Source organism: Augochlora pura, chromosome 4 (assembly GCF_028453695.1).
Source record: "Augochlora pura isolate Apur16 chromosome 4, APUR_v2.2.1, whole genome shotgun sequence".
Lineage (NCBI taxonomy): Eukaryota > Metazoa > Arthropoda > Insecta > Hymenoptera > Halictidae > Augochlora > Augochlora pura.
In genome coordinates, this window is record NC_135775.1 from 487,731 (window position 1) to 512,642 (window position 24,912).

The 24,912-nt window shown below is 52.4% G+C and overlaps 1 protein-coding gene across 2 annotated transcripts in view; it reads left to right on the top strand.

Moving 5' to 3' along the window:
* The first annotated feature begins 7 nt into the window (after positions 1 to 7).
* The window catches only part of Calx (sodium/calcium exchanger 3), a 109,464-nt gene continuing 84,559 nt past the window's right edge, over positions 8 to 24,912 (top strand). For both annotated transcript variants that reach the window (XM_078178761.1, XM_078178762.1), the window contains exons 1-2: positions 8 to 1,515; positions 5,408 to 5,680. In XM_078178761.1, coding sequence (XP_078034887.1) covers positions 176 to 1,515; positions 5,408 to 5,680 — 1,613 coding nt within the window. In that variant the 5' untranslated portion in view covers positions 8 to 175. The remainder of the gene's footprint in view (positions 1,516 to 5,407; positions 5,681 to 24,912) is intronic.

Consider the following 24,912-nt stretch of genomic DNA (forward strand, 5'->3'; position numbering starts at 1 on the left):
GAGAGAGAGAGAGAGAGAGAGAGAGAGAGAGAGAGAGAGAAAGTGCGTGCGCCGGGGTTGGTTCGTAGAGGTGCGACAGTCGATGGGGAAGAAGCGGTGCCGCTAAAGGAGGATCCGCGAAGGAGCGAGCAAGCAAGCAAGCACAATTCGGCTCGGCGTCGCCGAAGGAGGAAAAATGTCCGGCAACTACACGGCCCGCTGCGAGCCCGGCCTGGTCGTGCCGCTGTGGGGCCCGGACGACAATCTGTATCTGTCGGACGTGATAATCCGGGGTTCGGTGTACTTTCTGCTGCTGCTGTACCTGTTCATCGGCGTGTCGATCATCAGCGACCGGTTCATGGCGGCGATCGAGGTGATCACGTCGAAGGAGAAGGAGCTGGTGGTGCGCCGGCAGGGCAAGGAACCGCAGATCGTGGTGGTCCGGGTGTGGAACGAGACGGTCGCGAACTTGACGCTGATGGCGCTCGGCAGCAGCGCGCCCGAGATCCTGCTGTCGATCATCGAGATTTGGGCGAAGAACTTCCAGGCGGGCGAGCTCGGGCCCGGGACCATCGTCGGCTCGGCCGCCTACAACCTGTTCGTGATCATCTCGTTGTGCGTGTTCGTGATCCCGAACGGCGAGACCAGGAAGATCAAGCACCTGCGGGTGTTCTTCGTAACCGCGACATGGAGCATCTTCGCCTACGTCTGGCTCTACCTGATCCTCGCCGTCTCGAGTCCCGGGGTCCTCGAGGTCTGGGAGGGCGTGTTGACCTTCTCGTTCTTCCCGGCGACCGTGCTGACCGCGTACGTGGCCGACAGGCGGCTGCTGATCTACAAGTACCTGCACAAGGGCTACCGGATGAACAAGCGGGGCGTGATCGTGCAGGCCGAGGCCGGCGACTCCGACGGCGGGGTGGAGCTCGAGATCAAGCCGCAGCAGGACGGCTTCCACAACATGATGGACGGCGACTCGGCCGAGGCCAAGGAGTTCGAGCAGACCCGCCGCGACTACATCAAGACCCTGAGGGCGCTGCGCAAGAAGTTCCCGACGCAGCCGCTCGAGCAGCTAGAGGTGATGGCCCACGAGGAGGTCCTCGGTAAGGGCCCGAAGAGCAGGGCGTTCTACAGGGTCCAGGCCACCAGGAAGATGGTCGGCGCCGGGAACCTCAGCAAGAAGATCAGCGAGCGGGCGCAGAGCGACCTCAGCGAGGTGAAGGCCGAGCTGCAGCGACAGGAGGCCGAGAGCATCGACATCGAGAACGTGAACGCCATGAGGATCTTCTTCGAGCCGGGGCACTACACCGTCATGGAGAACGTCGGCACGTTCGAGGTCGGCGTCACCAGAGCCGGCGGGGACCTCTCCAAGGCGTGCTCCGTCGATTACTGCACCGAGGACGGCTCGGCCGAGGCCGGCTCCGACTACATCAGCGCCAAGGGCACTCTCACCTTCGACCCCGGCGAAACCAAGAAGACCATCAAGCTCTCCGTCATCGACGACGAGCTATTCGAAGAGGACGAGCACTTTTACGTCAGGTGAAAAATCACGCCACTTCGCTTCGCCAAATCTTGCATCCGCACCTTCGTCTCGTTTCTTTTTTTGTCCGCTTCTTTCTCTCCTCGCTCCTCCTATTCATTTTCGCGATCAAGATCCATTGGAAGGATATAGCTAGATTCAGAGTTTAGGGATTCTACATTTCTCGGACCAATCTTGCTATTCGTTTCGTGTTCCACACGTATTTAGAAAACCAAACAGGACGAAGGGAGTTCATTAATATGTTCTTTCGACAATGCGATGCTGTAAATCTCGCGGACATTAGCTAAACCGAATGGAAGGCTAGAATTTCTGTTGTTGAATAATTACTCTGGTTCCGGAGGGAAAGAAACGGGAACCTCGATCGCGCTGCTTGGTCAGCCGAAACAATCGATTGCTACGGAAGCAAAGACAAAGACAAAGAGTCCGTTCGCTCGGTTTCCGCGTGTAGCAGTCGGAGATCCGCGTTTCATTTGGATCAACAAAAGTAGCTTCCGTTTGAAATTTTCCGAGATGATCCATCTATCCCCCCCCCCTCCCGCCCCCTCCCGCTGCCGGCCCTGTTAACTCCATGCCAACAAGCATCTCATTCCGGAAGGCTCGGAGCCGACTAATTGCGACGAAGCGAGCTATCGGATCTGCCCGATTCGCCGGCAAACTTTGCCAGGCGCCGCATCGTGCCGTCAAACTCAAACGAAGCGACGCGAACTAGCCTAACCGATGCGCGCAGACGATGGCGGCCCATCGGTCCGACTCGACTCGATCCGGCGTTCGTCTTGCGACGCAAACAGGAATCGGCGATCGACGAATAGCCTTCTACGAGTCGTTTCATCGGACCGAACCTAGGTCCAACCAACGATCGTTTCCAAACAATTTTTAATTAACTGTTGCCGTTTCCCTATACATCTTCCCTCGCGGCTCGTGTTGCTCGTGAAACAATTCTCGTAGAAGGCCGAACCTCGAGGATTTTTGGAAAATCGGAGAAATCGATTTTCTCGAGGTTCTAAACCAGAATAAGCTCGCGTAACTCGATTTTACGGCGTCATCGTTGCGTAGCCGACGCTGCAATCGCTCGACCACGATATTCCCTCGGCTAGGAGGGTTCTCCGTGTGCCAGTGCCGGCTGGGGAAGCCCGAGTGCCAAATTCGATTCGGTGACCGCCCCCGGGGACGCTGACCGACGCACGCCGGCGTTCGCCGACGCTCGCCGACGCTCGCCGACGCTCGCCGACGCTCGCCGACGCTGACCGGCACACGCCGATTTTATATGATGCTTTGCACGATTCTTCCGTAGACCGGCTCTCGTCCCTTTTGCCTCGTTTCAGTCTTTGCCACCAAAGCTGTCCAACGTCTTGTCGAAATATTGCCGAAAATTATCGCGGTTCCGCTTCGAATTAGTCTGCTCGTACGCAGAGATTCGACGGTACAGCGAGCGAATTGACCGGCAAACCATTTTCGTGGCAAGCGCTTCTCTGCTCGTCAACGACTCCGATCATCCTACAAGCGCTTCCGAACGATCCTCTTTCTTTCTTTACTTATGTCCGCTGCAAGCAGATATTGTTCTTCCCGACCTCGACCGACTTCTCTCTGTGCTCCCTCTCTCTCTCTCTCTTTTTTTTTCCAGCCTTCGCGAAACAGCGTTTTTCGCGAGGGTCCAATCCGTTTCGCGAAACAATGAAACATATCGCGCTCAGATCTCCCCGCCACCCTTTTCTCATCGGCCTCGGTCGCTTTTCGCTTTTCGCTTCCGCTTCTCTCATTTCCCATTTCGCATTTCACTTTTTTACGCGCGTTCCAATTGCCGGCCGACTCGGCCGCGTTTCAAGGTCCGCGTCTTCGACGGAAGCGAACGACTCGAACATTTGCGCGAACCCGGAAACTGTCGGCTGCTGCTTCCGCGCGAGTTTTCTGCGGCATCTTGTCGCGGAAATGGTATGAAACGATTCGTACCGACTCGCAAATACGTCCGCTCTTCGAGCCTGATTTTTCTCGATTTTCTCAGAAGGTTTGCAAAAACATTCGTACCGACGAAAATACCGGGGAAAGTGAGACTTTGATCGTATCCGTCGATGGCTACGTTACTAGTTCATGATTCCGGAGACCTCTTTTATTTTCAAACGATATCAATCGTTCGCCAGCTTCGAGCTTCGAGTTGGGTCCTCGGCAATTTTCAATTTCGAGAAATCGGCACTCGGCTGTGCTGGAGTTCTCGTACTTCGTGCAGGGGGTCCTGTCTCGCGAGACAACCTCGGAACAATCTTCAATACGGCCACACGCTAAAAAGCTAGACTTAAACGGGACATTCTGTATAACCCGATAGACTAACCAACAACCTTGTTCCGACTAATTGTTCGATTAATTTCGATATCGGAAAATCAGCCGACAAAAGTATGAACTTTCAGCTTGTTGATAACCATACGCTGTTCATAACGATTATATGCTAACGAGAGTACATATTTCGCGCGAGCAGATCCATAACGAAGACTAACACGCACTTGAACCATATCATATAATCCATTATACTGCGTTTACCTCGAACGATTCATTAAAGTTTTATTTAAATTAGAATTCATACAGAAATTAACGAGGAGCAAACGAAGCGAGTGCACCGACAAGGCCAAATATTTAGCGGTCCTTTCAATCGATTATCGTCGTTGTTCGAAAAATTCTTTGCTGTATAAAAGTTTTTAACCTTCTAGAGAAATCGATGCTTCGTCGCACCACTTTTAAATATGAAACATCTTTTTACGAAGACCGTTCCTTAGAAGACACGCTCCTTTCACACGTTATTTTATGCCGATTCGAACCGCGAATAGGAAAATTGGATTCTGGCTAGGGCCGAGACGAATTCCGAGGCATATTATACCATAAGTTTAATCCTTGGAACAACGTTGAAATAGTTTCAGCCAAGGAGAGGGAATTCTCGGAGCACCGCGCATCAAGGTAGGCTGTTTTCAGCCTGTCGCGTCGCGCAGAGGCTTTAGGAAATCTTTCTCGATAATTATCGTTGGTTGTAGATATTACCGTGGTAGCATCCTCGATTCCCATTGAGGAAAGAGGTCAGGCCGACTCGGTTCCGCGGCGCAAACAGGAAGCGGATTCGATTCGAACCGGACCGAGAACCGAGAACCGAGACTTCTGAGGGCCGTCGCGACGCGGCGTTCGCCGTTCGCCGTTCGCCGTTCGCCGTTCGCCGTTTAACCGGCTCGCTGCGATAATAAATTGATAATCGTCGGGGAGAGGTTGTCTCTCAATTAGCTTGGGCCGGATGACGCCGAGCCGAGCCGCGCGCAATTTCATTACCGAACAAACTCGTCGCACAAAGGGACAAGCCACTTATTCGCGGCTCCGTCGACGCCGAACGACTACGGCGACGAGCGACGAGCGACGCGCGCGTCAGGGACACGCCAATTGCCGTAGATTGATCCTCCATCGAGTGCATTCGATCCTAATCGAAAAACACGGGGTCGATATCGAACTTGAAACGACCGTTTATCCCCCTCGCGATCTAATCCGATCCGTCATTTCGGAGAACCCGGTTCCAGTACGGCGCGACCTCGTTGCTCGTGCCGTTTAAACTCCGTTTCAACCGCGCAACCAGCAATCTGGCTTTTAAATGACAGACAATGTTTCGACCAGTTTCTTTGCGAGCGCATTCGAGGGTGGTTCGTTTCTGTGCTTGCGCAAAGGTATAAAGGTGTAAAGGTATAAGGGTATTCGTCCGTAAAACGATTTAGTAACGCGACGAACCATCGACGCCAAAAAGTCAGCGGAAACGAACCGTCTCGAACATCATTTGTTTTTTCCAAAGAAAAGTGTATCCGCCAGGAGGAACATCGTAGACAGTCGGTCGATTTCAGTGGCAAACGAATTGACGAAACATCTTGTTCGCAGGTTGAGCAACGCGACGCAGCCGGCCATGCTGGTTTCGCCGAGCCTGGCGACAGTGATGATCCTCGACGACGACCACAGCGGCGTGTTCGGGTTCCCCGAGAGGGACGTGGAGTTGGTGGAAAGCGTGGGACAGTTTCCTCTGCGAGTAGTGAGGTACAGCGGAGCCAGGGGACGAGTGGTCGTCCCGTATCGCACCGTCGAAGGAACAGCGAAGCCTGGCAAACAGTATCTGCACACCGAGGGCTCGCTCACCTTCGAGGACAACCAGACCGAGTAAGTCGGAACTCTTTTAGACTATTTTACAGAACACGTTTAGTCACCGAATTCGTGGGGACCCCTCGAATTCGAGTCGAACGAGATCTTGGGACGCCCCCCCCGAGTTTCCCGCGTTCGCGGACGATACGAGATCGTGAATTTCTGAAAGTTCAGTCGAGGGAAGTTTTCACGCAACGAAGACCGTGGGGCCGGTCGGGATTTATCGGCGACCTTAATTGGTTTCTTAGCTGCTAACGCCGCTTCCTAAAGAGCTTTGGATTAGGTAATTCGGCTCGCCGATCACCACCGATGCCTGCCTGCCTGCCCGCTCGTAGAGCATAGTTTCTCGTTCGCGTTCATCCTGCCGCAATTTCGCCAAGTTTCGAGGTTGCCTTACCGATCGGCCCATCTCGCGAGAACCTTCGTCGGTTTCATTCGTTTTGTCTTGTTCGTTGTACGTCCAGTTCGATTTTCTGTGCACGCGTTCCGTGCAAAACGATAGGAGAAAATTGGGTAGCAATTTTCCTACCATTTGTGTGGGAATTTTAGGGGACCGTTTATTTCAACGAATCCAACGTTATTTGTTAACAAACGGGCTGGAAGTTTTTCCTATACATAATACTGTAAAGAACCGGTGAAACAATCCACACGGTCATTGGGTGCGCGTGAAACTGCCGCGACGCGGTTCATCGGATTACGTAGGACGCATACGCGAAAGCGCGATCTAGATTCTCTATCGAAGCGGAAGGGGAGTCGTCGATGGGACAGCGGGTTTTCGGACAGCGATTTTGCGATCCTTATCTATTTCGAAGACGTCGAGCACAGTTCCGTTGCTGCCGTTTCTATTATAATTGCAACGCGAGACCGCAGGAAATTCTAGGACAATGATTGTCAACGCTGACCCGATGCTTGCCAACATTGTAACGCTAAACAATTATTCGAACGGGGTTGCGTCGCAACATTTCCGAGCAGGGGTGTAGCGCGCCGTCCCCGGATAAATAAAACGAGACGACCAAAGTCCACGGAACCGCTCCGCGGCAATGAGAATCCAGATAGTAAACAAGGAAGTATCGAAAATTTGGCGAAGCTCCAGGCTACCCAAATAGCGAGCACACGCGTCGCTACGCAATCACCTGGCACGGTTCAAGAAATTGGAAGCGGTATCTATCGATGTCATTGCCTTCTCTTCACAACTCGTGCCAACAATTACGCTTTTAACCATGTTTTTTAAATCCTGACTTTCTTTGCGTCAAAACTATTTTGATACCCAGAAACCCATTCGAAGGTTTAATCGAAATCCTTGAATTAGTAACGGTAGTCGTGGATTTTTGCCAGATAGAAGATAACCGAGCGAATTACGTGTAGCGAAGTAAGACCTTTCCAGCTGGGGAACAATTCCTTTACGATATTAACAATTTGTTCAGAGTGTGTACGTGGAACATCTTTGTATAGCCTATAGCCTTTAAAAAGATATTAGTGGTTTTAAGGGAACGCGATTCTTCGCGTTCCCTTTTTTAAATGAAAATCTCCGTAACGCCGGGACAGAGTTACGTAACTGATTAGAGAACGTTTCAGGCACACCCTTACGTAATCGGAAATTGCCATAGAAAATCGATGCTGTATTTGGCGCATCGATTATCTATCTAGTTCCAGTTCCGCCAATCGACGAGACCCGATTATGCATAAATTTTGTATCTATGTTATGACACGGATATTGTCAATTTTCCGGAAGGCAGTACATCGTTAAAATAGGTGCCTGTAATTACGTTTGCAGACAAGGGGTTGGTTTAACGATCGGCCGGGCCGAACAATAATTTCAAATGCAGCCACCCAACAGCTCGCGCGCGATGCAGCCAGCAGATGCGCGATTCCGAAAAGCAGCTTCGTTGCCAGAGATAAATATAACCTACTAGGGAGGTTAAGTAATTTCGGATCAGTTAAAAATTTAATGGCCACCACGAGAACCGTTCCCCTTTGCTCTTCGCTTCGTTACAGTTTCCATAAACCATTTGTCGTTTGCGGAATGGGAAGATCGCCTAACTAAAATAATCACAGCGTTAAAGAGAAGAAGACTCTCCTAATAGAGATTAGATTATCGAGACGATCGGTATTATAAAATTATTTCCTTTTTTTGGAGAAACTCGCGGAACGATGAGACCGCAGAGTCTAATGTCGCAAATGTAGCAAATGTAGCAAATGTAGCAGAGAGGAGGCAGTTCGCACGAAATATCGAGGCGCGAGCTCCGGCGGGCGAGCGACTCCGCCCGGAAATCAAAATATAAACGAGAGGTTGCGGCATGCCGGAGGGCATGTCTGTCTCTCGAATTCTCGACTAATGGGTCTTTCGCGTCGAATACGGGAGGACGTTCCGCCGCGTCTGTGCCTGTCAATGCTCGTTCGCCGAACCATGGAATAGAGTCCAGGCTCGGCGCAGCAGGCAATCGTGCGTCCTTCGCTTATCTTCGATAAGCATCGCTCGTCGCTTGTCGCTTGTCGCGATCGCGATCGCGTCTGGCTCCGCCCTGCTCGTTCTGAATCACCTAATTGCACACCTCCCTCGTCGAGATTAGCCTCCTTTTGCCGTTGAGAGCGCAGTGACACGCGGACCTCGGCAATCGTTCTTCGAAATGTCAATCTTCGAAATTCCCGCAAACACAACTTTATTAACCAAACTGAAAATTTACCATCGTCGATGATACCACGACTTTTACGCAAATCGGAAATCTCTGCAGAGTTCTATTCCCTCGACCGAATTTAATTCGAGATCGAATTAATTCGATCATCGAATGCTTCATCATTAATTCTTCATTGAATGCAGATCGCGAACGCGAACGCGAACACGGATCCGAACGGATCGAATCGCGTTGGACGCGTTGCGTATTCGTCGAAATCGGATCGTCGGGCGTCCGAGGGCTAATGGAATTTAAATGTGGCCCGTTTTGGGCGGCCGTGAAAGAGCAATCGGTCGTTATCGCGTCGCGATCGATGCTTATCAATCCCCGAGCCGAGTAATTAGACTGTGAAACGGCGCTCGACGGTCGATGCTCGCGTCTCGTCGAGGAATCACGAGAAATCGCGGTCGATCACGCGATCCAAGGATCCACGGAGCACCGAAATTCGGGCCCGTGGATATCGTGGATATCGTGGACATCATCACGCGACCAGAATTTCGCCCGTGAATTTCGTCGGCGCTAGGAAATCGCGTTTGTTGCCCGTCCCCGATCAACGTCGACCTCTTCTACTTACCATCTACGAATCGAAAACAGATCTCAAAAAGAAATCGTCCAAGCGTTCTTTTAAACATTTTTATTTAAACAGAAACGAACTCTTTCCCTTTGTGTTCGTATCGAGAGAAAATAATCCTTAAAATTGCCGCAGTTTGCCGACAAAAAGGCAGATGATTGTAAAAAGCTGCAAATGGATCCGCTCGGACAATCGAAACCTTTTGAAACGCGATTTCGCGCGGCGCGTGCCGGGATTTCAACAACGGCCGCAAAGGCGGAACGGCCTCGCATTAAATTTAATTAAAAATTCCTGTATACGCGAGACACGATCCCCCGTCAGCTGACAACGATACCTTTTTCCCGTAAACGATCGCGTCGTTTCTCCATTTATTTATAACCGTATTTATAATCGTAATTTCGCTATCGGTTCGGTCGACTAGCGAAAAATTTCGTTTCACGCGTAGACGGGGCACACGCGTTGTTGAATCAATAATTATAATAACGGCTCGGCCGAGGCAACCGGCTAGGCGGCTAGCGGCTAGCGGCTGCTGTTGGTTCAGCTTTCGCTTTCGATTCCTGGCGCACTTACGTCGCGTGATTTTACAGTTCATTTCCTCTCCGGTCTCCCATCCTAACACCATGATTCTGCATTATTTTTCTACCGTTGCTCCCGTTGACCGATTTGCCATCCCCATCGGCGAGCACCACCCTTGGGTCTATTCGCGGACGGTTTTTTTTTCCCGTTACGGCCGCGATCGATCGGTTTCACGTTCTACATCGTGAATCACGAGGTCCGATTTCATTTCTACCGAGATCGATCGAAGGTCGCATCGAAAAGGAAAAAGGGAAAGCGAAACCCTCGACGATGCTCTCTTCGAAAATAATGCACGCGCCGCGGCGACGCATCGCGGTGCTGCCTTTCCAGGCAGGCAGGCAGGCAGGCAGGCTGGCTGGCTGGCCCATGGCCGTCTCATTCCACTTAGCGAGAACTCTCACGCGGTGCCCCGCGCCGTTTTTGCCACTTTGGAGGTATTAAACCTTGAGATCCTATCTAGCCGGTGACTACGGAACAACAGCATCGAGTTGCAGAGACTTACCAGAGCTCGACAACTAGAAAATTAAAATGTACGGAACAACTTTTTCCAACTGAAAAACAGTCTTGGAGCGGAAGCACCTGGAAAAGCGTTTGAATTCGTTTGCGGAGGTGTTCCCCACGAGAAAATAATTAGCCAGCCGATTAGCGAGCGATCAAGCAGTCGCACGAAATTACGTTTGCGAAGGTCTCGCAGCTTCGAGTCGCTCACGCTCGTCGGTATCACGGTTGAGGAAAACGCGATGGAATCGAGGCCAGTAGGCAACGATAATGGTGTTCGCGTTCGCGTTCGCGTTGCGTTCCCGCTCCCGCTCCCGCTCCCGCTCGCGGGACCAGCCGCACGTGCGATCTTACCTTTACGACCCCATTAGCCAAGCTTCCCTCGCCGCTTTCGATCAGCTCCCGAAGCTTCTCTGGTTTCCGGCGGCCATCAAGCCGTGTCGGCGAGCACAGCCGCGAAGCGAGGCGAGGCGAGGCGAGGCTAAGTGCACGAACCTGCGGAGGAACGGCTTTCGGAAGCGGACGGTTCCCCGTACATGGCCGATTCGCGACGCTCCCGGAAGATCCGATTGTTTTCAAGTAATTCCCAATCGTACCAGCACGAAAATCAGTCTACTCTATTGTGCATGGAAGACCGAGGCTTGGTTGCAACATTTTCACTTGACACATTTATTGTACAACTTTAAATATCGAACTAGTTGGCGCGATCTGAAACAAGAAGAAAAGATATGCTTGCTCACAAAAGCTCAAAATTTTTCCTCGTGCTTTCAACAGTTTTATTTGGACTCGCGGTCTAAGAATTATTATACAAATATCAAGTTTCTTACAAATAATTTCAATCTTCGCGAGTTTCATCAAAGTTTATAGAAGAACGAACGGCGAGTGTTGTTCGAGCGTTAATTCAGCGCCTAAGTCAGAGTATAGTATGTAACGGAATGTTACGAGAGTACCGGTATGTACTTCCAATGGGTCTCCGGATCGATTCGAGAGACGAATTACATTCGTCCGGCTTAAATCGCGATCTCGAAACGCAATTCGCCGGCAAGGTGTAACAGCTGTAACGGCTGTAACGGCTGTAGCGGCTGTAGCGGCTGTAACGGCCGGCGCGAAGGCTAGCGAGAATCGTCTCGAACGAACGAAAAAAACACACACACACGAGCCAGTAAATGGGCCAATAGGGGGCGGGAAGCCCGCGGAATGCATTGTTACACCTCTGCGATCCGCAGTTCGCTCCTCGCCCCTCGCCCCTCGCCCCTCGCCCCTCGGTCGCCGCCTGGCCACCCTGCCCCACCTCCTCTCTCTCTCTCTCTCTTCTTTCTCTTTCATTCTCCCCCTCTCTTCTCTTCGCCGAGCAACCCCGTTTACTTTCTCGAGTGCTAAACGCTAAACACCCTTCCATCTCGCCGGCTGCCCTCTCTGTAAACTTAAAAACAGCCGAACACGCTAGTTCGTCTCTGCAATTGCTGCTATTAGGATTCGGATCGATTCCGATGTTTATCTTTCGCTCCCAGGCGCAGGGTATCTGATTTTTTAACGATACTCCAAAGCAACAAAGCTCCGTTCGAAAGCAAATTGTTTTTTTTTTTTTGAAAATCGTGAAAATCGTGAAAATCGTGAAATCTGTGATTCGTTCGATCGTTTCGGACGCGCGGCGACACGGTGCTCCTGAAATAGCTGTGACCTTAGACTTGAAGCCACGTCGCGACGATTAGTAGGCTCGAGCCGGCTCGGCCTGCCCGTCCACGGAGAAACAGAGTCCGCCGCGCCACGCTGCGACCAACTATAGCTCGTCGTTGATCGATATCGAGTCGAGAATCGGGACTAGAGAACCGCGAGTAGAGAGTTCCGAGGTAGCCTAGGCGAAGCAGAAGCGAACGACGCGAGGCCCAGCCTTCCGGCGAGCTGCGGCAGCGGTTCCGTAATTACGCGGTCCGACTAATTGAAACTCTCTTTTCTGTCTTTCGATAACGACTGGGTGAACCTTCTAGAGCCGAGCTCCCCAAAAACGAATATCCGGAAGCCGAATTGCCGTATCACCTCCAGTATCGACAAGAGCGAGGTATTTCGTGAAAAAGTAAAAACGTTAGAAAGTTCTAATTGGTCTTAAAAATAGGAGAGAGCGTCTCGCATGTAGCAACGTACAATTTATTAATAATTGTGTTTGATCCAAAACGGCTACAAGCTAATGTGAAAGTTTTCGTATTCCTACGAAACGTTCTTTGTCTGTCTCTGATTCTGCAAGCATTTCCGAAGAAGAAATTGCTCGATGCCGTGGAAGGCTAGCGGAAACTTTGTAATTTCGTCGATCGGTTTTCTCCCGCAACGCCTCGCCTGGCCAAACTTGCTCAATCTTGATCCACCGGGATGAACGTTGTTGTAACATTGTTAACCGGCAAATTGGGGCCATAAATTGCTATAAATTGCGGGAATTGCGGGAATTGCGGGAATTGCGCGAAGCCAACGCGCCGCGTCGCGCCGACCGGACCGGGGGCCGCGGCCGCGGCCGGAGAGACTCGGTCCGGTTCCTTTGAGAGACAGCTTCCCAAAGGCTTCTTCGGAAGTTCCGGTCTTCGTAGACGCAGATCGTATTTGCGACTGGCTCTTGCTGGTTCGAGCAAACTGTACACTGGTTCGTGGCATCGAGATTAACGGCTATCCGTCTCTGCCGCCTCGAGCTACCGCTTGATTTGCGGAAGAGGGGTTTCGTCCGTAGAATCTCTCCCAGATTGCTTCAACTCGGGAGTCTTTGGTGGCAAGTAGGTTCCTCGGCTTGGCCCACCGTGTCCTGCTACTCTCCGTTGGGTTCGATGGGCTTGGATCCGACGGTAACTAGAGTTGCAGCCGGATCCAACTTGTTCCGAGATCTGATCGCTCCTGCAGGATCTCGTCCGCGGAGTTTGGCATGTTGCAACGTCGCGATCCCGAGAAACCGTGGATCGAAATCCCGAGCGTGATCGAGACGGAGACCCGGAAGGCTGCTCCCGAAGGGCCGCGGCGCGTAATTCCAGGTGGAATCTATTCGCGCGAGCCCAAGATCCCGGAACAGAACGCGTGTCGCCGCGCTGATTAAAACCGGGCACAGACAATGCGAGCGCATTAATCTTCATGAATCACGAGACATCGCCGTCCCGCCGTCGTGTTGCAGGCTCTCCGGAAATCCAGCTTGCAAATCGTTCTCCGGTATCCGAACGCGGCGCATCGCGCGTTCTCGTTCCGTTCGCGTGGCTCTTGCTCGCCGAGTGACTGTCGAGGTAAATTAGCTGTCGCGGATCGCGGGAAGCGTTACCGAACCACCGATACGGATGTCCGACCTTAACTTCCTGATCTACTTGCTCGGCAGCGCGCAAACTTCCTCCTCTTCCTCCTCGTTCCGTCGCGAACGCGTCGAAGCCGCGGTCCGAGCGGCGAAACAAAAGGGCGACGATTGCTAATTCGGAGGGAAAAAGGGGAGAGATCGAAACAAAGCGAATCGCCGTCTTCGCCGGAACAGGACAGAGAAGCAGAAATTCCTAATGGAACAGGAAAGTTGTCTCGGCTTCTCGATGGGAAACAGCGGAAAGTTAAACGGGCGCGGATGAAATTCTGCGAGCGTAAAACATCTTGCTCCTAAAGACAGCACTGTCTGACGGCGTGTTCCGTTTAATAAAAGCGGAGAGATGGTACCCGACAGCGGGAAACCGCGTCATCTCCACGACAGAATTCCGCAGCTCGGCGTGACCGGCATGTTCCAAGACGCCACCCATTCTCCTCTCGTCTCCGCTTCCCTCTTCGTTCGTCGCCGAGCCGAGGCGAGCCGAGACGAGACGAGCCGAGACGAGCCGTCTCGAGCGTCGGTGTCTGTTCCAGCAGCTGGAAAACGACCGGCGCGGGGCGTTTCTGCTCGGCTGCGGCTTGTCCGTCACGATGTCGGGGCTTTGGAGCTCCGGAAGTGCACACGCGGTCCTGCATAATACAGGATCGTGACGCGCGCGGACCCTAGTTTACCGCTCGGATGCGCCCCGCCTCGTCTCGCGTATTTCGCGCGCGGTTACGCCCGAAACCCACGGAGCGGCGATTTCGCTTTTTCGCAGGCTTCCGCTCGCGGAACTTTGCGGTCTCGGTTGCCGACGTGCCCGCGCCCGCGCTACAGCCGACGGTATACATGTACCTCGCGGTGTAGCACGCGGCGTATGATTCCGCCGTGGCGGACATCCGATCGGCTTATCCAGCCGATGAATTATTTCGCGGGGTAATCGATTCCCGAAGTGAAAAAGAGCCTGCTTCATCGAACTCTTAGGATTCGTTAAGGAATGCTCTGCGTGTTTTTCGTTGAACCGATAGGGTTGATCCGAGGCAGATAAACGATAGCGCGAGCTCGAATACGAAACCGAAACTGGAATCGAGTTACGTAAATTGTCCGAGGAGTGCTGGGCTAGACGAAATATTAACAACATTGGGACAATGCAATTTGCGGGTAATCGCCTTGAGAAGCGGTACAAGGTCTCGGGTTACCGTCCCCGCGGAAGCGAGAGTCGTAGCCGGAAGATTCGCGCGCGCGCTGCTGAAATATTTCGAAAAACGTGCTCGACATATGGTCGGAGATGCAAATCTTTTGAATAATTTGTGGCGTTTGCTCCACCGCTTCCCTCGATTCCCTGACAATTTCAGAATCGGCAAGTGGACCCTTACGAAACTGGAGCAATTTCATTCGCGGTTCGCGAGAGAGAAAGGGTGGAGAGGGGAGTGGAAAGAGCTCGTTAATATCCAAGACGAGCCGGCCAGGAAACTCGCCGCGTCATCCGTATGTCCTGGAATATTCTCCGATTAATTAACCTGTTCGAATTCCACCCCTGCCCGGTATTGGCCGGCACCATGGTTTTGGATATTGTTGGGCGATACGACTTTGACGAGCTTCGCCGAGCCACTGGAATTCGCTTGGCGACGGATTTCGTCGGCGTCGTTAATTATTCCCCATCGTAATCCGGTATATTTTCACCAGAATCTACCATCGCGCGCGACCGAATTTCCCTCGCTTCCGTTTCGTTTAAATTTTAAACGCCGCTTTAACTCGAAGTCTAAAATAGTTTCGTCGACCTACAATATTTCCATTTCGTACAAATTGCTGCATTGAATTTTGCGATTCGAGCAACGCGTCGCACTTGGCACAGTTTTCTTTATAGATACGAACAAATTCGACGATGTGAAAAAGTATTTTTGAACGCTGCGTATCAATGTTTCATAATGATTCGAAGTTCTTTAGAGGGAATTTTCAACCACGGAAAGATTCTAATCGCTGCGGCGCGTGACTGTTAATAATAAGTAAAATAGTTATGCGGGACCATAATACATATTTCGATTTCCGCGCGACCAAGCTCGCGAGTCTTGGATCTCGGTTCTTGATATCTCGTAGCCAAGCCCAACGGAGGAGCGCGGCGGTCGTTGCCATAAATTCCGCTCGTGGGACGTCTTTGTTGCGTCTCCTGTTAATTTCGCCGGATAATAGCGCGCGCGGTAGGCGGTCATTGATCCGGAGATGGCCGCAAAACGAAACCAGATAACCGCCGCTGGAATAAACAATGTCCGGCTCGTCGGGTTTAATGTCTCGGAATCGTTGGAAGACGAGCGTTTCGGTTTCGTACGAATGGCTGGCTCGTAAATCGTCGACGCGAAGCGAAACGAAACGAGACGCTGCTGAAAGGGTAAACAGGAACAACCGAGAAAGAGAGAGAGAGAGAGAGAGAGAGAGAGAGAGAGCGCTTTTCGGAGGAAAAGTACCAAAAGGCGTTCGATAAAAACCGTTTGCTTTTTGTTGGGAGTTTCAATAGGGTCGACCGGTTCGCGATGAAAGCCTGAAAGTCGAGGATTCCTTCGATTCTTGAGAACCGTTGTCCAAATATTATCGAGAGCGAGCTTTTTTTTCTGTCCTGAAACCACGGTTTCGAACGGTGTCTAGAAAAAGAGTGCAGCCTCGCTGCCAACATAGCGTCTACAATTATTGCCCTCTGTTTCGACGGAAGAGCATCGCGTCAGTTTTATTCGCTTTCGAGGACAGTGGTCGCTACTTATTTATCGTTCGGCTCGGGGTTGACGCAGCGATTCCGATCGCCGATTCCGGTCACCGAGGCTGCAGCGTATCGGAGCGTTTCATAGCTTTGGCACTTTAAAGAAAAAAAGGTTGAAGTTGTAGCGGGCCTCCTTGGTTAAATCACCGACCATGGTATATAGCTAGCGAAAGCGTTGCGGAATAATTGTTCCGCAGGTGGACGTAGCGCCGGCGCGGATTTACGAGACGAATTGTAGACGGGAGGGACGGGAATTTTGGGGCCCGTTAGGGCAATTCTTACGTGAGGCGTTTCGTAGATTCGCGATGCAGTTTCATCCGACTTTCAGACTTAAGTGCAGTCTGCCAGTCGCTCGCAACTCGTGCGACCGTACTTTCACGAGGATTTTCGGCGCATCTCCGCCGATGGCGTTCCATCGGCGAACAATCGTAATGCAGAGTGCTCGCGGACAGAGGGCAAACCTCGGGGAATCTGTCCGCGGCCGCTCGGCGCGGCTGCCGATCGCTTGTACGGATTGATAAATCCATACTGCGAAACGGCGAAAGAGCGAAAGAGCGAAAGAGCGGTTCTCTCGCAACGAGGACAGATTTTCTAGATGCGACGCTGTCCGCGTGCACGAGGCTCGGTCGAAAATTGTCGACGCGGTGCCCGCATACGATGTCCTCGAACCTGCGATCGAGTGGCCGCTGGTTGCTGGTTGCTGGTTGCTGGTTGCTGGTTCGAGCAAATTCTGCGGTGGCAAAGTAACGTAAACTGAACCAACGATAAGCGACGCGGCAGTCGCGGTGTCGACCGAGATTGCGCTGCGGCGCACGCTATGACAAGTAAGGGACAAAAGTGGCTTATCCGCTTTGATTCGAGTTTAAAAAAGTACGAAACAGTGCTTCTCCATCAGCGTTAGTAATTTTTATTAGCAGAACTGAGCTTCTTTCCTATAGGTCTATGCATCTTTGCATCTCCTTTAAAAAATATTACGGGCGATACGAGTCTAGTGAAGGAACTAGTTACGAATTTTGTCCGAGACGGTCTACACTCTATACTCTTGACACTGTGCGGCGCACGGATCGGTGATTCGCGAAAAGCCGAGCGATAGATCGTCGGGGATTTTCGAGGAGCCAGGGTCGCTTCGGATGGAATTTCAAAGGCGATTTCGAAAGCTCGCGCGTCACGGCTTTTCTCCCCTCCGAGTGTAACGCGTGAGTCGTTCGGTTCCCTTTTTAGCATACCAGTTGTTCTTCACCCATAAACTCTTCGAAGCTTGCTGGGGCTCGCCCATAAGCTTCTTGAAAACCACGGGCGCGTCACTGATCGATCGACCTCGACTCCAATACCGCGCCATGTCGCATCGCATCGCATCGCATCGCATCGCATCGCATCGCATCGCATCGGAGCGGAGCGGAGCAGAGCGGAGCGAAGCAGAGGTGTCGTCGTCCGTCGGAGTGATTCGTGATTCGTGATTCGCGGTTCAAACGTACAGGACCTTGTGAGTAACTTTGCCATCGAAGTGTCGGAAATCAATGGCTGAAAGGAGATGATTTCCTTCTGCAGATATTTCTTTTCTTATTCTCTTTATAGTTTTGCTACTTTTCTCGTTTATTTTATATCTGCGTTTTCAACGAGGCCGATCTCGTCGAAAGAAATTGAACAGGCCAGCCGGGGTTTCAGCGAGCAGAACCAACACTCCCCGTGCCACGAATACGTTTTCGAGATCCTCTCGATCTCGTAAATCGTTCATCGAGCCTCAACAATCGCCATTTACGGTTCTCGCGAATATTGAGACTAGTTCCACGGAGCAAATTGCCTCCGTGCAGATTGAACGCCCTCCATTAATTAACGAGGGAATCGAGTTAGCAGCGTTGGAGATCGTTTACGCCCTTGCGCTTTGCTCTCGTATCCTGGTTTAGGATCCCAGCGAAACAAGACTAGATATCGCGTTGCTTCGAAACGAAATACTTGTTCAGAAAAGGTAACATTGATTCGCGGACAATGGTAAAGAAATATTACCAAGGTAATGATCACGCGTTTGCGTGGAAAACGCGTTGGCAGGTATTTAGAAAATTTGTCAAATAATTCGTTACGATTGCGCAGACCGTGCAGGCGAAAATGCGAATCGTAAAGGGTAAGCGTTGCAGAGACAATGGGTACGCGTCGGGTGAGAAAACATGGCGCTAGATAGGCTGCGCTCCAAATGCAAATGAACGGCGATTAATGAAAAAGCCGTGGAAGTTGAATTCACCGGTTTATCCGCATTGTTTAGCAAACGGTTTCGCACGCAACGTTAACTTTCCGCCGTCGACGAGCATTGTTCTATGGAAGCGCCATGCCAGTCCAGTCGGGGAACTCGGCGAAGCTCCGGGCTGGCGGATTTTTTGTCGGGGAGAGCGAGATTAAAGAGACACGGAGGAGGCCCCCCGATATCGCGGCGCTAATTAAAGCCCGGCTAACGAGACCGTATCAATTAATGGATGGGAGCCGTCGATTAATCGCCGCCCCGGGGACGCGACGACAATTACTTTTCGGGGGCGGTTGTCCGCGCGGACGTGGACGCGGACGCGGGCGCGGGCGCGGGCGCGGGCGCGGACGTTTCCAAGTGCATCGCCGACACGAGTTCGTTAGCGTCATTCGACGCGGCGGGACTGATTAATTAGGCAACCTGCGCGCGGGCTTATTTAAACGGGAAATTAATGATCATGGCGCGAGCGCAAGCCGACGCGACGGAGGAGCCCACGGATAAATAGCGAAACCACGAGAGCAGCCGCGTGCCATTGTCCGATTAATCGCCACGCCTCTGCGCCGCACGCTTCGCCCTCGGTCATCTTCCTCCGGACAAAAGTCTTCTTTTCGACCACTTCCACCGAATTATTTTCTTCGCAGCCGCAACACGAGTAGGCTTCTTCTTCTTCTTCTTCTTCTTCTTCTTCAAGAATTTCCCAGGTGAAATGGGGAAACTTCTCTTCCCCGTATGTCTATCCAGCGTTTCCTCGCAGTCGGCCGCACGAGTCTTCGTCTATCAACAGCGACCGCATTCGCGTTGTCAATGAACAGTAACTAAATTTGTCAAAGATAAGGCGACAGTTCCGTTCTCTTTTCTCGTACGTAAACGTTCGAGAAAGTTTAAACGGTTGGAGTATGGTTGAAAGATGGAGCGACTCGTTCGCCGAATCGATCCGCCGTACCGATCCTCGATCCGTTGGAGGAAGCGCGGAGATGCGTAGAAATGGGCGTCGGCCCCGCAATCCGTGCGGAGGGAACCTGCCAGCGGATCGAGGATTTACGAGGGTCGTGATCGAGGATTTATTCGCGACCTCGGTGTCACGCGGAAGATCCTGTCCGCGAATGTTCGAATTCATTCCCAAAACCGAGGAAAATTATGACCCCGGTGAAAGTCCCGCTCGTAAATTTTGGATGCGCAATCAAATGGCGGGTCACAGGGTGGCTGCTGCGTGGGTGGCAGCACAGAGAGAGAGAGAGAGAGAGAGAGAGAGAGAGAGAGAGAGAGGACGTGGGCGTGGGCGTGGGTCTCCTGATCGATTAATCTTCGGCAAGTTCGGGGATCGTCGCTCGTAATCTGGTCTCTTTGGGGGAGGATCTACAAGCCGGGTACGAACGTGCGAAGAATGTTGCGAATCGCTGTGCCGAGCTGCTCCGGTTCGACTCGACTATAGTCGGAACGGCAGCCGTTTATGGCACCTTCGGCTTTGTAAAATCCGACAGAACTTTGCCACCATGCCAATCTGTTTTTCTTTCGTACATACCATTTTCGAGAGATGTACACGCTCGACGAGGGGCAGACATCCTTCCCGCATCTGTTCGTCGTCGTAGCGGATGAAAAACTCACGCATCCGAACCGGAAGAGCCGCGAGCCGACTCGAAAGCGGCTTCCGGGCGGCTTCGAAGCGATCTAACGCTCATTAGTCGACCGCCGACCGTTCTCGGTTAGTTGGTTAGCTGGTTAGCTGGTCGGCAAGCGTCGCGTCCATGGCGCGGAAACTTGGTCGGAAGGCTCAAAGTGTTCGGAGGTCGAAAGTTCGAGGCCGCTTTCGAGGAGTCTTCTCTCGACCGTCGCTTCGCTTTGCTTCGCCTCGCCTCGCCTCGCCTCGCCTCGCCTCGCCACGCCTCGCCACGCGTCGACTCCAACTTTTCCGGAGAAAGAGCTGTTCTTCTCGCTTCCGTTCTGCTCGAGAACTTGGCTTCCCTGCCTTTCGACGCGCTAATTCGCGTAATTTACATGCAACGCGAACTCTCGTCGTCAACTCGACTCGCCTCTAACTCTTTCTCTCTCTCTCTCTATTTCTCCCCTGGCTACGAGAGAGTCGTTGCACCTCGATGGTTTACTTTTCAACTATCCCAGCATGCAGTCTCGATCCCGTATCCCCGAGACAGCTCTATTTCAGGGTCAGCGTCTCGTTGTTTCATCCTCTGCGCGGATTTATTAATGGTAAAATAAGGTTCCCGTGACCGTGAATAGGTAATTGGAACGAGCGCGGTGAAAAACTGTTCCAGCGACCATCGTTGAATCGTTGGATAAATAATCGACTGTCAGCGTTCACCGAGAAAACGTAGCGGACACTGGAGCATATAGAATGTAACGCGCGGTATTCCCAATAAAGTAGACAACTAACTGAAATCTGGAATAATATTTCAGCCGTCCCTGGTTAAACAGCGGTTTCCTTGCAACGAAAACGTTATGAGAATCCTGCGGTCGCGCTTTCCAGGAGAGTACCCGGGTTTCGAGAGCGGAAAGAGATTGCGGTAATATACGCGCAGCAATATACAGGGTGTCCTGGGTGAATCGAGCTTGCAGAGAATCGCGTAGACGCTCGATTAGAAAGAGAAACAGAGACGCGTCCTTTAGTAGATTTCGAGTGGGGAGTATATGGAAATGCGCTTCGAGATTTAGTGGAGCTTGGTTAGTCGATATAGAGGAGGGACGCGTTGAACAGGTCGTGGAGAAAACGAACGAGATAAGGGCCAAGTACATACCGAGGCACGATTTTTCGGAAGCGCAGCCGAAGCGAGCGCGTTCCAAGTTCGTCGCGACGCGAGGCGTCGCTGGAACCTAATCGCGTAACGGGCCGGGCTGGTTCAACGACCGGGAGGGAGCCAGCCAGCCTTTCGGGAAATTAGACGCGCGAATTTGAATTTCAAATCGATCCGGACGAGCTACCGAATCAATTTGGCGAGCCATCTGGCTCGGAGCGAGTCGACGCGCATTCGGAGCGGCTTGGTTGCGCTCGTAGACGCCCGTATACGCTCATAAACACCCCGCTGAGCACGCGAAATCTAGAAACGCTTCCGCCGCTCGTTGTGGTTGTCGTTCTCCTCCACGATTTTGAAGTAATCGAGGGAAGGCAAAGGGATTAATACCTTCCTGGACAGTAACCATGTAGCGCTTTCCTATTCTGTCAAGAGTAAAGATGACCTCTTGCTCCAGCGAACCTCCCACTCGTGGAGGCCCTTGTCAAATTTTCCGTCGAAAGTGTCCGCCGACGATCTGTTAACTATCGAGATAAAATTCCGAGCAATAATTTCGAGTCGGACGCCGGTCGGAGCCGTCGCAAGCAACGTTTTCCACGCGCGCCTCGAGCGGACGTCGTTACGCGCGAAACGTTCGGCTTGTCTGCCGCACGCAAAAACCCGGCATAAATCTAGCTCGGTCGGCGCTCCGAGAGCGCCGCTGGAATCGTGGAATCGCGTCGCGACTACAATTTCCGGTGAAAAGTGGAAAAACCGTTTCCCCCATTGTACATTACAAACAATCGAATCTGACGGGAGAGGGGCGAAGAAAGAATGAGAGAGAGAGAGAGAGAGAGGGAGAGAGAGAGAGAGAGATGGAGAGAGAATGCTCAATGGGGCAAGAATTCGCGAGAAATCTCGGAATTTGTATTCAGCCGGCACATATTCTAATACTCGCATATTTCTACGGGCTGTAACGACTGGTAGCCGTGTGGCGTTTCCCGTGATGTATCGCGGCATTCGCGGCGTGTGCGTGGCTCGCAGCCGACCCACATAGCGCCTCGAATATTATTAAAACATCGCGGGCTCGGGGAATAAACGGGCCGCGCGCCGCGCCGCGCCGCGCCGCGCCGAGAAATATTGTCGTCGTTGCTGGCAAATGTAGCAGAAATTCGAGATACGAAACGCCGCGCGTCCGATTCCAAGCGTTTGTCCGTATCCCCTTTCCGGTTGCGATCACCCTTGCTCCTACGATTTTCGATCGCCCGCGACGCGAATCGAAACTTGCCCATCGGGGAAGGCCGCGAAATACTCTCGAATCGGAAAAGAAATTTCCGGAAGCCGAAATTCGACGCGAGACCCTCGAGTTCGCGCTTTACGCGTTCTGCGGCCCAGCTTCGGTGACTCGGAACTCAACTCGGAGCTCACGACTCAACTTGCCGCGCGCAACGCGACGCAATCTCGGGAATGGAAAGGCCAAAAGGGCGCCCTCGTGTCGCGGACACCCACCGTCGGGAATTTACGGTGGCACCGAAGTGACTCTCGACCGTGAAAACACCGGGAACACTTCTGTCAAGTTGAGAGGCCTCGACGAACAAGCAAACGACAACAAAATAGGCAGTCGCTCCGCGCCGCGGCTTGCACAGCGCAGACGTCGACCGGCGCTGCAAATTTTCTCCCTTTTAAATTGGGTCTGGGACACGACGACCGAACGCTTTCGTTAAAATTGCTTGGCCCATCTAAACTATTTGTATATCTTTCTACCGAAAAAAATGGCGGTATTCGGTATCAAAACGATATTAGGTATTTTATCTGTTTCGTTGCGATCTCGTGGGTGCGGTAAGTCACGCGTGTCCCAAGTCTCTGCATTATGTATAGCACGCGTACGGGGAATCTTAGGAAATCGAGGCTTCGATTTTTTCGGTTCGAAGGGTGCGACTAACTTTTTTAGTCCAGCTTCGAGTATTTTTCACTTTAACGACGTTAACCTACTAAATACGAACTTTATTTACTTCTTTTAAATTGAAATAAAATTTGATTCGTCCGCGATTAAAATCGTTCCCTCAGGAAAACGATTAAGAACGAAGCAGCGTTAATTAAGGTGGCTGTAAAAGAAATCGTAGCGCAAGTGGTTAACGCGCCGATTTAATCTGCTTCGAGTCTACGCGAGTCACCGGGCCCGCGACGGATATACAAAACAGCTGCCACGACGGGTAGATCGGTGCAGCCGCGCTCTACGAGACTCGTCCGATTTTTCTACGCGGCGCGTCGTATGTGCCCCAATAAATATTCAAAGTTGATTCCGACGAATCGCAGCCCCGTCGCATGAAATCGCATTCCGCGTCTTTCTCGTAGAATCCTCGGCTCGCCTCGCCTCGCCCGTCCGTAGCGTCGCTATCTCGTCGAGAGACGCGGCCGCGAGGTGGAGAAGATCTCGAAGGGCCGCGCGTCGCTGTCCGATATTTGCGTATTCCGATTGAACGTCTCCGGCAGCCGGGGCACTCTCCTCGGGATGCAGTTTCCGCGAGTAAATGATTGACGAGCCGTCCGGGTGTGCTCTCCGCGCGATCGTAAAGGGGCGGCGGCACCGAACGAATAATTGGGAGTAAATGCGCGGCTCGTTAAACGGCTGACTCGGTAAACGCCTCCGAAGTAGCTCGCGAAAGATTAAACGGTCCCCAGCCTCGGAGCGCGTAACGCGTAACGCGTAACGCGTCTTAATCGCGCTCGATAACGCCGCGACGAGCGAGATAACGCTGCGTTCTCGCGCGGCGCCAGCTGCACGCGCCGTAAATCGCATCCCGGCGTGAGTCGCTGCAACGGTCGCGAGCACCACTCGCCGAATTCTCCGCGAAGCGTCGCGCCGAATGGCAGAATGCGGGGGCTTTACCGCGCGAAGCGCGTAAACGCGTACAATCTGCGAGTGCGGCCTCCGGAAATATTCGAGCGCGGAAACACGGAACGTGGGAATATTTAAACTCGGAATACGAGAATGAAGAGTATGGAATTGCGAGGACACGGTGATCGAAAAATTCGAAAAGTATAAATTTTCGGGCGCGGAAATGCGGAACGTGGAGCGCGGAATCGTTGAATTTCTCGGACCCCATCGAATCCCAGAAATTCTCGAAAAACCCTAGGACTACCCAGGCTCGTATATCTTCTTAAATCACGCTTCTTTTTCCTGTTCGTTCTGGCAGTATCCAATTTCGAGGTACACGCTCAACGGATTCGCTCTTGTATTCGGCGAGCTCGATCCCGTTTGCGGTTTTGTTCGGCGCGGCGCGGCGCGGCGACACAATAGACCTTCAGAGCAGAGGAACACGGTTCGAAAGGCGAACAGGATGGATAATCCCGGTCGCGTGCATCTTCCCAGCGAACCGAAGGAATCAACTCGGATTCGAATTACAGATGCCCCTGTCCGCGCCTAACCTTCATCGAGACTTCGTGTCGCGAGTCTCGAAACAAGAGAGATTCTTCCCTCGAGCTACGAAACTTGCGCGATACGCAATTTAGCCGAACCGATCCTTTGTAGAAATCGTAAGCCGCCGAAGGTTGTTCACGGTCAACGCGGTCGGACAAAAATGGTCACAGCGCAGCGTGTACTCGCATATTCAGCGGTTTCGAAGAAGCGGTTAGGTATAGGAGACAGGAGACGGGAGACACGAGGCAGGAGATCTTGACACAGGAACGTGCCTGTGCGGCTGCAGCGCGGAGATTTGTTTCGAGGTATTTAGGTGATCCGGGGCGTGGCGTTCCCCGCCTTCGCTAATATTTACGATGCTCGCCTGCGCGGCAACATCTCGCGGCTTAATTAAACCGAACAAGCCGAGTCCAGCCTGGAGCGAGCAGCAACCCTCCGGAAGCTCGATTCGCGCCGCCTCGATCGATCGAGCCGAATCCGAGTCGAAACCGGAAGAAAGCCTGCATCTCGCGAGT